This window comes from Felis catus, chromosome C1, assembly GCF_018350175.1.
Source record: "Felis catus isolate Fca126 chromosome C1, F.catus_Fca126_mat1.0, whole genome shotgun sequence".
Taxonomy (NCBI): domain Eukaryota; kingdom Metazoa; phylum Chordata; class Mammalia; order Carnivora; family Felidae; genus Felis; species Felis catus.
Genome location: NC_058375.1, coordinates 31,628,078 through 31,643,465, shown reverse-complemented (window position 1 = coordinate 31,643,465; position 15,388 = coordinate 31,628,078). Strand labels below are relative to the sequence as shown.

Here is a 15,388-nt window from a genome sequence, read left to right as displayed (position 1 = left end):
ACAACCCGACTCTCCCCACTCACTGGCTTTGGTTTCTGGCCCCCAAACTGGCCTCTGAGGAACTAAAACCTCTTCTTTCTCATTTCCTCCCACCCCCTCGCCATGAAAAGTTTTTGGACCCCAGGTTAAAATCTTACAAGACTTTTTGTTTTTTGTGTTTTAAAAAGAGGGGTACCTAAGGGTGTGACCTGACCGGTTTGGAGATGTGACTCCATGCCAGTCAGCCCCAAAGGAATTAGGGAAAAGGCCAAGCCCTTATGTGAGCCAAGGCATGGGTTTAGAACAGGCCCTTTAATGATCCCAGAGACTATATGGAACTCAGAAGCCTTGCTTTTGGCTCATTCCTTATATTTTCCCAAATGAGATCTTTGGAGACCTGCTCTACAAACTCAGCTCTGTCACCACTGTCAATAGATACATCACCAGAAATGCAACTGGGCCAGACGGGTCCAGCTCTTAAACGATCGCTGCTTTTTTTGGGTCTGAGGCAAAAGAATCCATTAACAATGCCTCCCCCTGACCAGCATCCCCCATCCAGTGCAAATGATGCCCATACTGCCCAACCCCCAATCCTCAAGCCCAGGGAGGCTGTCCCCTCAGCACCTGTGGCTCACAGTCCTCCGTCTCTTAGGGCACGAGAGGAGACGAAGCGGACAGTCTCTGGCTGGGCGTGCATGGGGAAGTAAAATCCAGGCTAACTTTCCAAAGGGCACAGCGGCTGCCAGAACACAACAGCTATTTAGGTTCAAAGATGGAAACTCAGGCTGACGATGAGGCAGTCTGTCAAAGTGCTTCCTCTGGTCAGACATGTACACACATACATCAGGCTTTCTTCACAAGCGTCCTTGAGATTTCCCCTCCTTTGCATTTCTTTGTCCCTCGAGAACAAGATGGTAAGAGACACGCTTTGAATCCAGTCCTCCACTGAACCCCGTCTGTCCTTTGGGGTGAAGAGATGTGAAGGGTGTGGAGGTGTCTCTTGCTGAAGGGTGAGGTGGCAAGAGAGCGATTGCTGAGCCCTTCTTTCCAGCCAGAAGCCAGCTCGGGCCGGTCCCCTACCCAAGCCCTGCACCTTCGGGGCACATACCTGTGGAGCGCTGGTGGCAAGTGTCTGGATCTGTCCCTGCACGACTTGGGTGCCTGATACAGGCTGGGCTAAGCGAATGTACTGCAGCTGGCCGGCATTCAGCTGCACCTAGGGTGGGGCAGACAGACAGACGCAGGGGACTGAGTGTGGCCTCACCAGGCAAGCTTCCCCTGCGGTGACCGTCCCCTGCCCCCCAAGCTCTCCAAAGAAGCTGACTCTGAAAAGCTCCTCTTCAACAGAGGTCAATACAGGCAAAACCAGAACATCCCCACCCCACAAGTCACAAAACACAACAGAGGATATGTTCCCTGAATGGACTGTGGAGAAACTTCCCAGAGGATCTGGCCACATATGTGACGAACAGCATGGCTGCACCCTCAACATTCACGGACTCTTAGCTGTTTGCTTAGTTTATCTTAGGATTTTATCCCAAAGACTGTGAGACATGATCGGAATGCTCTGTCCCTAAAGTGTGGGCCTTTCCCCCCCTCTACCTCCACACCCCGCCACCCTATTTCCCGGGATGGCTGATCCAATACTCACAAGAGCTCCAGCATCTGCCAGGAGCCCACGGCAGATGGCTGTCACTCCGTGCCCTAGCCCCAGTCCTGCCCAACCCCATGCTGCACATCTCGGAAGAAAAAGCTGGCCTGCTTCACTATCTCTGTCCCCAAGAGCCAGGACCAATGGGGGTCTGTGGGACTTTTAGGATCTTTGGTGTTCAGCACTAGCTTCTAGCCAAACTCCTCCCAAGGGGAAATTGAATCAATAAACCTTTCAGAGAAAACCCCATCACGGGAAACCAAAGCTACAAAAAGGCCTTTAGAGTCCCTCATGCTTAAGATTAAGTCTCAGATAATACAATAATACCACATGCTGCATTTAATTGTGCGCTAAAAGCCTTAACTCAGGCTCTTAACGCTCCAGTGTACCATGGAAGTCTCTGTGCCTCGAGCGGGAACGGAGAGACCAAGGCGGCTGCACTGAGAGGAGCCATGGCTCAGCAGAAGAGAGTCAGCAGAGCACTGCAGACATCCACACTCGGGATCTGGGCGATGAAAGAGGTACCAGGAGGACAGACTGGTCTCTCTCTATCTGAGGGCCCAGACACCACCCTCCCTGGCTGCCCAGCCTGCCTTTGTTGCAAGGGTGAACTTCTTGACGTGAACAGGTAAGTCATGCCTCCTTGTCCCGGAGTGAGTTCTCCCCTTGCCTTCAAGAGCCAGCTCCCTGGCAGGGAACTTTACCTCCATGAGGACAGTGCTGGTAAATGCAACTGCCCGTGTGCGTGCAGTCACACTGCTTCTCTGCAACTGCGGTCTCAAAGGGGATGTGACCCGCCAAGAAAAGACTAACACTTGGTAGTCAGTGTAGACCTTGGAAGTTCTTGGTAGACCATTCCAGAATTGTCCACTTAGGAAAACGGAGGGATAGAAAATCTAAACCCGTTAAGAACCGGGTTCACAGGAGACAGGGCAAGATATTGCGACCTGCGGTCTTTTCTTTCCGAGAACACGTCAAGAAGAGCTGCTGGGAAGTTGTGATGCCAGGCCCAGACCTCCCCCCTTAAATCCCGTAATGTGGCTTCCAGGCAACAACACTAAGTTGTTTGCGGGGCTGAAGGCATCTGTGTGGAGGCTCGGGAAGCCTCATCTGCCGACACTGATGGTGGCTGGTCCCAGGAGTCCCCGAACTCCAGACCAGGAACCAGGATGAAAGACTAAAGCCTTGTCTTAAGAACAGGGAAAGTATACTGACAGCCACAGAGATTTTACACCTCTCAGCTGGGAAGAGCTCTTTGCAGAAACAGATGTGACTGAAAAATTGTGAGCCAGAGAGTTTCCAAGCAGTTCTTAGAAGCAAGAAGGTCCTCTTTTAGGCTTAGGTTTAGACGTCTAATGATGCTCTGCCCTCAGTGCTCTACCACAAGGACAGGTCTGGGGCGCCTGGCAGCTTTTTGATGTTAACTACAGGATAAATAAGCCAGCTCCTCGGGCTTTCAAAAGAGAAGCAAAGTTTCCTTCCTGAAGGTCCCCTCTATTGGGGTGAGCACTCTTGAGTTCAGAAATGCAGACTCCTACAGAAGGGATCTGAAAATAATGAATTTGCAACAAATATGTGCTAAAGCTCTGTACCCCAGAGGGTTAAAAAGACTCGAGTTAAAGTTACTATAAAGTGGGAACTCTTCTCTGCTTAAGTAAATTTTGTTCTGATGCCTTCACATGTAAAACAGAGGACCATTCAAGAGAGAGGTCTTGGTTAGTGCCTGACACAATGAGGCAAGGCACCTGAAACTGATGGGTCTGTATGTGGGGGGGTGGGGGGGGTGGGGGGGGTGGTGGAGGGGGAAGGGGGAGGGAGAGAGGGAGGGAGGGAGGGAGGGAGGGAGGGAGGGAGGGAGGGAGGGAGGGAGGAGCAAGCTCTAGCAGAGGGAGAGTGCGCCAAAAGCGCAAGAAAGGGAGGGAGGGAGAGGAGACAGAAAGACAGGCACAGAGACTCACACACTCCACTTTCCTAAGCTTTCTCTTGGTCTATCTGCTAACTTAGTAAGAACAGTTACAAAAACAGAGCTTTCTGCAAAGAGGAAGTGATTAGCCAAGTCCAAATGACTTTCTATATCTGCCTCCGTGTCATTTACGACAGGCAGACCAAGGGGCAGAAACAGAAGGACTGCTCCGTGTCACTCACTTTCCACGTTTTCGGGTGGCAAAATGACCAGTGTATAGGTGGCAAGTGTTAAGACAGGACATTTCTTACAAAAGAGCAAGTACAAGTAAAAAAGCCAACAAATCTAAGAAATGAAATCCCTCAAGGCACACAGGAAGCAGCAGTCCACAGTGAAGGAATGGGTAAGTTAAATGAAAGCCAAAAATACACTTTGCTGCAGGCTCCACTGGGAACTGACTCATGAATATGCAACAAGTGTTATTTATGGCCTTCCCCGTACACCTCCTTCTTATTCTCTGCTAATCAAAAGACAGGACTGCCTCCCAGGGCCGTCAGGTCCTGGCATGGAACAGTGGTTACCAGCATCCTCTGCGTAGGTGGAGTGCGGGGACGTGGAGAGGCGCTGCCCCACGGTGGCAAACCTGAAGTGGATTAGAGGAAAGCAGGCAGTATACAGGGAAGCAAGTTGTGGTCTGGGTGAACAGGGACATAGGTTTAAAAAAACACGTGTACATCTACACATATGGGTATACGAGATCCTCTGTGTGTAAGATCTGGAAGCACTCCCGCCCCCACACGAGCACAGCGCCTTGCGGCTGCAAGGCAGAACGGGCCTTACCGGGATCTGCTGGATCTCTCCTGTGTTTGTGATGATCTGCTGCATCACCTGCATGGTCTGTCCGGTGCTGCTCTGGGCCTGCTGGGCTTGACCCTGCGGCTGAGCCTGGACAATCTGCACCTGCTGACCTTCTCCAACCTGCATGGTCACAGGTGTGGTCTAGAGAGGAGTTATGAGAAAAGAGGATTCAGCTCGAGATTAGAGCCACTGCGCTTACCGAGGGGTTAATAACGACCAATTAACTGGGAGCAAACCCCCTCCATGGACACCCGAACTCACCTTAACACTATTTAGCAATACTCAGTGTACAGGGCACTGCTAAAGTTACTCTCCAAGACAAAAGATGGGAGAAAGCCACGCAGATGTTTAGGCTCATGGTACAGAATATTTGCCCAAGCCCCAAACACCTCGATGCTTCAAATACTGCAATCTTTCAGAGCTCTTGCAACGAAAGAAAGGCACATCCGATACAAGAGAATCAAAAGCAACCATGACAGTTCATTTGAGAAATGGCCAAAGTCAGGTCTGGAGCAGGTGAATTTGGAGAGCAAACTGAATGGAAAGCGGGGTCAGTACGAATTTACTAGGTTCAGGATCCTGGACTCCATTCCAGGCATGCAAGACACTGGGAGGAAACTAAGGCGCACGCTGGCTGCACTCAAGCAGCAGAGCAGCGCCAGCCCACACCGGCCAGCTGGCTGCTCTGGATCCAGCACGGCTTCCCACGGGAGAGGCAAACGCCACTAAGATGTGGATGTTAACTGAGGCCACCCCTAAGTAACAGAATTTAATAAAGCGAGGATTTTATCTTTCCAGAAACAAGAATCTCAGATGTAAGAAAATTCTGCCTACCACACACGACCTGGCAGGTTCCGTGTCTCTCACACAAACTTAGTGGGTTGTAGTCCTATGAAACTTACTCCTTTGAGAGACGGTAGACGTGAACTGTCAAAAGGGTTGGTCGGTCACTTGTTCAAAATTTTAAAACTTTAGCCCCAGATGTGACCTTTGCAGATTACCTAGAGCAGTGGGCCCAGCACACGGTTCATGTGGTGGGGGTGGGGTGGTGGTGGCACATGGCAATGGAGGGGTCAGGGGGTGGCGGTCATGGGAGTGGCAGGAGGGTGGAATCTTTTAAACTACTCTCACACCCCCAATGCCCCAATTTGGGTATGGTCCCGTCCCACTCTGAATTAAGAATTACCTCAGTAAGACGACTCTGGGAATCTCAGTGAATCTGGGCTTCTACTGATGTTGTTATTCTGATGCTCTCAGACTTTGCCTGCATACGTATACTATGCATCTAGTTACAGGAGAAGGGGATGTGTCCCAGGAACTATAGAGGAGATGCAGGGGATTACTAAGGAAGGAGAAATTACTATGAACTGGACACAGCGGGTAAAGAGGACAGAGGGATCGCTGTAAAAATACATGCGGTAGGCCAGGACAACAGGAAACACCTCCTGTTCTCTCAGGCCACGATTTTCAACTCAGCCTATTCTATTCCAACCTCCAGGAATAGAAGTTTCCAATTTTATGACAGAACGCACAGGATTCACTTTACCAAAATATGCTTTCCTTCCAACTTTAATATGTGTTCTGTCCCGCAAAGGTTATCTGAACTCAACCTGAAATAATCATTACTACAGGCCTAAGCAGGGGTGATACAGCACAAGGCCACCCTGAACCAGCAGGACAGAGAACCACAGCTAGAAGACACAGAGAGAGGCCAACTTCCCCATCCCCACAAGCCTCACCAGCTCCACGCTGAGAAGTCTGGGGTGGCAAAGAGAATAGATGAAATTCTTGCTGACTAAAAAAAATGTATACTGCCAACTCATCACTGTACTTTACCAACTCAATTTCCCCAAGAGGATTTCCATGGTATTTCTGAGTCACTTCAGGAAAATGAAGGCTTGTGCTAGTTGGCAGCTGTCAAATCACGTATGGCGTGTGCCCTGCTGTCAGGACACAACAACCACGAGCTTCTTAGATGTTGAGTCGATGAGAGCCAGCGCTTCGTAGACTCCCTCAAAGTTTGCTCTGTGGAGGGATAAAGCTCTCACCACTGCAGAGGCACAAGCCTTGGCCAAAGAAGATCCCTTAGGCATCATGGTACAGTGAACGCCTTGAAGCAGGGACTAGGCTGTGATCATCTTTGAACCCCTCCTGCCCGGCACAGTGTCTGGCAAAGAGCGAGCACCCTAAAACTTGTTATACGGATAAAAAAGGGAGCAGGGAATAAATCCTAAAATCATAATTAATAGTTAAATCTACCTCCGTCATCGTTTTTTCCTCCTAGGCAAACCCAGATCCTTACCGGCATACACAAGACTATCTAGCATGTGTCCTCTGCCTCTATTTTCAGACTTGCCTAGATGTCCCCATGCTGACTGCCCCCTCCCGCCACTCCCGGTGCGGGTTCCCACCTCCAAGCCTTTGCTTGTGCTGTGCTACTGGGAAAGCCCTCCTTGCCCTCTTTATCTGATTCATAGCCACTGTTCTCCCTCTAAAAGTTGGATTATTCCCTTTCGGGAACCTTCTCTGACATCCACTTCTACCACCTCTCTCACATTTTTGTTAGGTATCCCTTTTGATGTGTCCCTTAACACCCTTTACACAGCCCTAAGAATATTTCTACACTTCTCAGGTGGTGGTGGTATGACCTTTATGTAATTGTACCCTACTAGTTTGTGGAAATTCTTTTTTTTTTTTAATGTTTGTTTATTTACTTATTTATTTATTGAGAGAGAGAGAGACAAACAGACAGCACCAGTGGGAGTGAGCGCATGAGCAGGGGAGGGGCAGAGAAAGAGAAGGAGAGAGAGAATTCCAAGCAGGCTCCACACTGTCAGCACAGAGGCCAGTGTGGGGTTCGATTCCACTAACTGTGAGAGATCATGACCTGAGCTGAAATCAACAGTCAGGACGCTTAACCAACTGAGCCACCCAGGCACTCCGATTGTGAAAATTCTTAAAAATAGGGACTGTTTTATTCATGCTTATATTCCAGGCACATAGGATAGGACTCAATCTTTGGTGAATAAATTAATGCTTGTCGGGGAATCTGGAGTCAGAGCTCAGAGGACTGAGTTCTTCACAGCCTCCCGCGATCCCCAACAAGCATGGATGTTAATGCTTTCACAACAATCCACTGGGGGGAGGGAATATTCTGGTTGCTACTGTAAAAAGATCACTTGACACAACTATGGTGTGACGGAGAAATGACAGGGAGAAGAGGAGGGGAAGTACGCAAACTGGAAATGATGCCTGATCTCTTCCTTAGAGGTACCACAAATCCTAGTTCTGGTGTAGACACAGGCACGGGGTCCACTTGTCATACCTCCCATGGGGATGTTAACTACTCTTCATGGGGGCATGGTATAGACTTTTTTCCTTCCAAAATGTTTTAGCTCATAGGGATCCTGGAGAGCATCTTCTCACTGCATCTCCTCATGTGATCCGTGAGGAAACCAGGACCCAGAGAGGTCAGGGTGACATGTCACTTTGGTGGCTGAATCTGGGGAGAAGCCCAAGTTTCTAGACTTCAAACTTGGTGTCATAAAACGACCGGCCTGCTCCTCTGCCCCAGCCGTGCTCTCCCCAACCTAAGCGGTGCCGTGTTGCCGGTGGGCACCCTCTGCAGCTCACAGACCTGGCCCTGCTGAGGCTGCGCGATGATGATCTGCCCAGGCTGGATGGTGGTCGTGGAGCTGGTGGTCTGCTGGCCCTGCTGCTGCCCCTGGACTTGCACGGCAGCGGGCTGCTGAGCCAGTGTGAAGTAGTACTGGACGGGCTCGGCGGGGGTCACGGACTGGCGCACCTCCTCCTGTGGGGTAGAAGGAGCAGCAGGTAAGAGGAAAAGAACTGACTCAGCAGCCGCCACAGTGAATTTCCATTCTTCCCCCAAACGGACTCTGTGCAGTTGCCTGCTGAATGCTGAGCTCTCCACATTTGAAGCCAAGGGAAAGTGGAATTCGAAGAGACCAGTTGTGCTAAATCAAACTAAAAATAACAGATTCCATAGGCTTCACAAAACATACAGCCAATTTTCTGAAGTACAGAGTAATCACCCATTGCGTGATGAGTTGCAAATGGGCAAATAATTACCGTAACTAAAAACCACGCACCAGCAGTGCCTGTCAGTAAACGCCGTCAAGGCCTGTGATCTGCAAACGGTGCTAATTGCGAGCACTGGGAAGATGCTACCCAAACATCAGGCTCTCATCTCAGGCCAGCCCCCAATCTCCCCAGTAGGCAGCACTCTCCTTATTTGGTTCCTGCCAGCTCTGGAGGGACAGAGCAGGGAAAAGGGAAACAGGGCTTTCCCTGGGCTGGAACTTCAGAATTGAGTGTCAGGATTAAGAGCACTGGTAGGTAAGCGCCTAGCTTTTCACAGCACATCAAGAGCTCCGTGGTCACTGAAGGCACATCTGTCCAGCGTCAGGTCTGGTTCTGGTTGTACTTAGCCACGGAAGCGCAACCCAGGGGGCCTGAGGGACAGCTCTCCGCTGGGGGGCGGCCTTGGCTGACTAGGGAGGTCGCATTCTGTCCAATCTGCGGGATGAAGAGACTGTTCCTTCTTCAGCTGACGTTTTCCATGGCAGAAGGAGTAAACAACCCTCTCCCAGCCACCTTGAGCTCACAGCTGAGAGTGTAGGATGTTTACACACACTACGACATGGTACGAGCCTGAGGGTCCGGGGTTGACCGGCCCCTGACCACTGACACAGAGATCGGCGTCTGCTCCGGAGGGCCCTGCGACACACGGTGCCCCTGCCTGGGACAACAAAAACAACAGAAACATACAACCACTTGGGTTGACTGAGCAGAAAATTTGCTTCATTTACCCAATTCCTTGTTCTGGGCTAAGTATGCCAGGCTCAAGAAGAGAGGAAAAGGCACTTCTTCAAGGTACAGAGGCACTGTGGGCTGCCTCAAAGTTCCCCAAAATGACAATGACACAGCCGGTATTGACCCCATACCCTCACTATGTTAGGTGCCCCAATCTATGTTGTGCAGTCCTTTCCTCACTACACTTTGTTTTGCTTGCTTGTCAAGTGCCCTCCCTGCTTGAGTGGAAGACCTATGAGGGCTAAACTCTTGCTCTCCACTGTTCCAGCCATTCATTCCCTTGTAGGTACTTAGTAAGAGGTTGCTGAATGATGGATGGATTTATAGAGCCAGGCAGACAGCTGCAGGTAGGAAAGTGCTTTTTTTTTTTTTTAAGCTCTATACCCAGAATGGGGCTTAAACTCACGACGACCCCAATATCAAGAGTCACATGCTTTATTGACTGAGCCAGCCAGGCACCCGGGAAAGTGCTTTTTCGCTTAAGTTGGTGTATGACAGTCTCTTGAACCCAACAGCTATTACCAACAGAAAAGAGTAGCTACACTCTCTTTTGTTACCTCTAGGATTTTGTGGTCATGGTGTGGGGGAGCTCATGTCCCCTACAGAACAGGGCTTGCCTGGTGACTGGGGGCCCAGGATACTAGTACTGTTGACATCCAGGCTTTGAGGAACTGGGGTCTTGGCATGACAAGATTCCCTAACGGCCACCCACCCAGCCTCAGCAGACACTTTTAACATTCTGGATTTCTAAGCTAGTTCTCAAACAAGAATGAATTTTCTAGGTTAATGCAGTCTGTGCTTTAGACCCAAACAATCTGAACCCTGACCATAACCATGCTGAGGCAGAAGAAAAAGGAGGTCCCCTTTATTTTCATTGAGGTCTCAGTTTCCAGAACAATGTAACTGTGACATCATCATCATCTCCATTTCAACTCAACTTTTCACCATTATAAATAAAGGCCAGCCTGTCAATTAGCTCTTGGCTGTGGCAGGGATAAATACAGATACCCTCCCTTAACCAAGAAACAAAGGCCAACAGCTCTTTTCAAAGCTCTTGAAATAGGTTCAACGTATTTATTTTCCACTGAGAATGCCCTTCTCATTTTATAAAAAAAAACATCCATCACTGTAGTCTAGACCTAACTTACAAAAGCTCTTGGGTAATGAGACGGTGTAGAGAACCACGAACCCCCCACCCCCCACCGCCACAACCAACTTGAAGGAAGTCAGGGAGGAGGGAGAAACTGGTGCCTCCCAGCCCTGACCTGTGATTGTTCTGTCTCCAGTTATCTCTGACTGCAACTGGTCTACAAGTGAATATAGTCTTTTTGCCAGACAAAAAGCAAACCCTTTAAGCATCCCTTTCAAAAGCCAAAATGCTCCTTGCCAAAAACTGTGACAGCAGGTAAAAAGCTTCTCCTAAACTGCCCATCACTCCCCCTTAAGTTGTTTATGAACTAGGCAGTGTCTAGGTCACTCTGAGAGTACCAAGTAGAGGGGCCTAGGTTTGTGTTGTGAGGACCAGGCGAGATTGTTCTTGAATAACCGGAATGGAAGGAGGCACATCTAAGGTTCTTCTGCATTATGAAGACTCATCCGGCCAATGGAGGGCAAGCTAGCAAGGGAATGATTATGCTTGGCTTAAAGAAATGGGTGAAGAGAAAATGACATTTCAATGGGCAGGAACTTTCAACTCATAGCTTTAGTGGAGTAGAAGTCAGCCTCAACTCTTCTCTGCTTCTAAATAGCCTTTACTGGCTTCCCCAAAGAACAAGAGAAATTTCCAAGCATTTCTTGAGAAGTCAAGGACCTTAGATCTACAATTCAGTATTTCTGGCTAGTTTGTCTCCCCAGCAGTGGGAAATCACCCCCTGCGCTAGGACAATCTCTGAATGACTGGATCAATCCAGAATGGGGCACTTGCCCAGCTTTCGCAGTGGCCTCCCTGACCAGAGGGCTTACGCTTGGAATCTTTTCAGAAGTGGTGACTGACAAATGTCAGAGAATGAGCAGCATCCCAGGGCCATCACTACAGAGTTGTGCAGCCAGCCCCAAACTGAAAAAAGTACATTTGCTTCAGTAGCCAGAAATGAACTGCTGCCTCCTTCAGAAAGGGTGAGTTTTGGAGAGTAGGCGCTTTTAAAGGACTTAAGGAGGTGCCAGCCAATTTGGAGCTTGGGAAAACTTTGAGTCTACAGAGGATTAAAAGTGCTATCTTAGAATTTCAGGCCAGCTTTCAGCAATCTCAACCTTTCAAAGGCCAGGCAGCAGCTGTCCCCAACAGGACGCCAATCAATGGCTTGAACACCTACAAAGACCTGAATCCAGGCAGCAAGGAGCTGTTTCAGCTAGACATGCTTTAAAAGGAGATGGATCACAGCATTGTGAGCCGGGCTAGGATGGAACAAGGAACTGTCTGACACCCTGAGTCAGTCAGGCACTGAGGGCTTGAGGAAGGGACAGGACATGACCCTTCCCTGCAGCCAGCTGGTTCAGCAGACGGCCCATAGAGAACAAGCAGGAGTTAGCACAAGGCCTGACTTTGTCACAGAGCTCAACACCTTGTTTTTAAAGGGGGCTTCTGGAACAAATTCCAACAAGGAGAGCAGGGGTATGGTAGCATTTGTTTTGGGGGAAGAGAAGTAGTCGGAGTTCTCGTTGTAGTGACTTCTCAGAGAGGAGGGAAACACCCCAAGAGGAGGAACTGAGCCTGTGGGCACAAACCTGCGACTGTCTCAAAGGCGATGCGCAGCGGGGGGACGACCGTGGCAGCCTGCCGCTGTAAACATCCGACTGAAAGCTCCTCTGAACACCTTACAGCTTCCAGTCAAGGATGTTTACAGTAGCAAAGACTGCCCAGAAAGAACGGAGCCGCAGTGAGGCACCTGCTCTAGTAAGGAGGGGACAGAGGATTTGCTGATCCAAAGGCCCCCAGGCAGGGTCAGGATTACAGGTGTCCTTTAAGATGCCCACTTCTATACTTCCTGACTGATTATTAGTATGAGACAGCATAGGACAATGGTTGTCACTGAATGACTCTGTTCTAAGGATAATATATTATGAAATAACTCATTCAAAACACTTAAAATTTTATTAACAAAATAAAGCGAGGAGAACAAGGCACGGCTTTGTTCCTGTCAGACCCTGCCACTATTCCCCAAGTGTCTCTACCACACCGACTGAGTCATGCAATCCGTGTGCCTCAAACAATGAGCTCTACAGGAAAGGGGTCTATTACAACTGCAGTTAAGAGCTTTATGCACCCAAGGTGCTGAAAAGACAATCAGTGTGGCCTTTGGAGAGGGGCAGGCAGAAGAGAGGGAAAGACAGATATTCACATTCTTTCTCATGACTGCTCAGAAAATGGTTTAAGTGGTGGTTCTCAAACTTGGGTGCACATTAGGCACATCTGAAAAGCTCGACAAAGCACTGATGCCTGGGCCTCCCCGTCAGATTCTGACTCAGCTGGTGTGGGGTGGGGCCCGGACACTAGTATTTTTTTAAACCCTAACAGGTGATCTAATGGATAGCCAGAGCACTATATAGAGAACCGCAAACCAGAGTAAGAGAAAACCAAAGTCCATTCAAATACCACTGGGCACACAGAGAAGCTGTTTCTTTGTATCTGGAAAATCTAAAATCTGTGCCTTGCTGGGAATGTTCTCCCATCCCAGATTAAGAATTCTGAGAAATTCCCTAGGATACCTTGAAATGAGCTTCACTTTCCTGTTTGTAACTTGTCTTTAACTTTCATTTTGTCTACTTTCACTGAAATACCACCTCAGAGGCACTGAGTTAAAAGTATCCATAAATGAGTAACAGAGGGAGATGTTAAGGATGGATCTGGTCTAGAGAAAGAAAAGCAAAAGGAACAGCAAATGACTTGAGAGAGGAAAAGGAGCATATCTGACACCAGCACGCAAGGTGCTCTTTGGTCAGAAGCAGCAGCAATGCCTTCCCGGCTCACCTGACGCTTTGGAGGTTTCAGTTCATCTCTTGGAACAATATCGATGAGAAAGTCAAACTGATCAAATTTTGTAATTGCCATGGCGATATCATTCCTCTGTAACAAAGAAAAGCAGGGTGAAAAATTAGCCTGGGGAGAAACTAGTTCACCTGGCTTTACACCCTCCACGTTACAAGTAAGATAAGATGATGACTTCTAAGCCAAACTCAACAACCACAGCCAAGGCTACAGCTAAAGCAAGCACAGCCAAACTCATACACTTCACATCAGACTTCACGGAAGATCTACATGTAGCTCATGCTCTACAAGCTAGGGATTTGAGCCTCCAACTACGACTATCACCTCTGCTGGATCCTACACCAGGCCTGCCCCACAATTGTTAAATTATCATCCTCCAGCTAAATTTGTACAAGCCTAGCAATCTCAACTGGCAGGTTTCAAGGTTAGGCTACTATTCAATCTTATAATCTTTCTGAATCTCTATTGAAACCCTAATAAGTTTTTACAATTATTTTCTAGTCACTGGATCTATATGTTAGTTCCCACAAGGCTATGATTTTTATTTTGGAATTCAAAGTCACAATGTTAAATCCGTGGTTTATATCTTGTTTAATGTGATATGAATAAGGGGAAGTCTGAAGTTACTAGAATTGACTAATGATACCAAAACCAAGGCTTGTTCCAATGGAATTCTAAGAGTGATACTCCCTTTCTTTAAATAATTTTTAAAATTTTGTAATTAAAAACTAACACATGATCCTTAAGATCTGTATACTTCATTGCATGAAAATTTTAAAGCAGAAAAAAAAAACAAACAGGAAAAAGTAGTGAACTCTAGTGAGTGGTATACATATTGAAGTCTTGAGGGGAAAGTAAACTTTGAAATGCACTTAAAAACAGATGACTTCATGGACAGAGGGACAGACAGATACGGGGATAAAGCAAGTAAACTTAACGGTAGGATCTAAGAGGTAAGTATACTGTAAACTTTGCTTATGTTTGAATGTTTTCGTAATAAAATGTTGGGGGGTAAGTGAACATGCTAACAGAAATCCCTAGCAATCTCTCTATATATCACATCTTAAGAGAGGTGACTCACCAGACAAAACAAAAGGGGATGGAAATTTTGTTTTTTCCTTCCCTTGTCTCTGTGATGGCCCCAAGCCACTGAAATGCAAAACTCCAATCCACCCTTCTTGCCAACCACCAGCTTGACAATAACCCTCCAACAGAAACGGGGTGCATCTTAAGGCCGCCAGGTCTCATTTAAGATCGGTACGATACAGTATCACATTCCTGATGATGTCACCTACTCAAAGCTATCTAAACAGCTCATCTATGGATGGAATTGGGGGAACAGTGGGGGTGGGGAACAAAAGAACACCTCCAAACATACACCAAAGTGTGCTACAGTATTTTGGAAACACAAATATACTTAGAGTTGGTCTTTTTTTATTTTGCCTTTGTTAAAGCCAGTAGTATTTTACTGAATACTCATATTCAGTAAAATACAGAAGTCTTGAGGGCACAGCTTGATGAATTTTAATAAATATACGTACCCACACAGCTATCAACCAGATAAGATTATAAAAAGTGTCCTTCTATCCCTTTCCAATCAACTGCCCTCCCCCCTGAATCTGAGGCAAGCACTACTCTGGTTTCTATCACCACAGATGGTGAGAGTATATGGAATCATGTGTTATATAATTTTTCCCCCTCTGGTTTCTTTTGCTTAACATAATAATTTTTTCAGATTTCACCCACATTGTATGGAACAACAGTTTTTTGTTACTGTTGTGGAGTAGTAATCCACTTTATGACTATAGCCTTTTGTTTCTATATCCCCATCTTGATGGATATTTGAGTTGTCTCCAGTTTTTGGCCATCATAATTAAGCTTGTTATGAACACTCTTACACAATAACATCCACACTTCAGGGCGTATACGCAGGAGTAGAACGGCTGTGTCACACAGTGGGGATACATTTAAGTTTATTGGAAAGTGCCAGTTTCCCGAAGCAACTGGACCACTTCACATCCTGACCAGCAGTAAGCACTATATGAGTTTCACTCACCCCACTCCCTCACCAACACTTGGTATTGTCAGTCATTTTTGTTTTAGCCATTCTAGTGGATGTAAACCAGTGTCTTGTTCTAATTTCTAGTTTCCAGGTGACAATGATGCTGCACACCTT

General features: G+C 47.7%; 1 protein-coding gene across 5 annotated transcripts in view; it reads right to left on the bottom strand.

Annotated features, from left to right (window-relative positions):
- The window catches only part of NFYC (nuclear transcription factor Y subunit gamma), a 66,421-nt gene that overhangs the window by 3,650 nt on the left and 47,383 nt on the right, over positions 1 to 15,388 (bottom strand). For all 5 annotated transcript variants that reach the window (XM_019836763.3, XM_045035612.1, XM_019836764.3 and 2 more), the window contains 4 exons: positions 13,195 to 13,290; positions 8,029 to 8,202; positions 4,374 to 4,532; positions 1,088 to 1,195 (listed from right to left, as the gene is read on the bottom strand). In XM_019836763.3, coding sequence (XP_019692322.1) covers positions 1,088 to 1,195; positions 4,374 to 4,532; positions 8,029 to 8,202; positions 13,195 to 13,290 — 537 coding nt within the window. The remainder of the gene's footprint in view (positions 1 to 1,087; positions 1,196 to 4,373; positions 4,533 to 8,028; positions 8,203 to 13,194; positions 13,291 to 15,388) is intronic.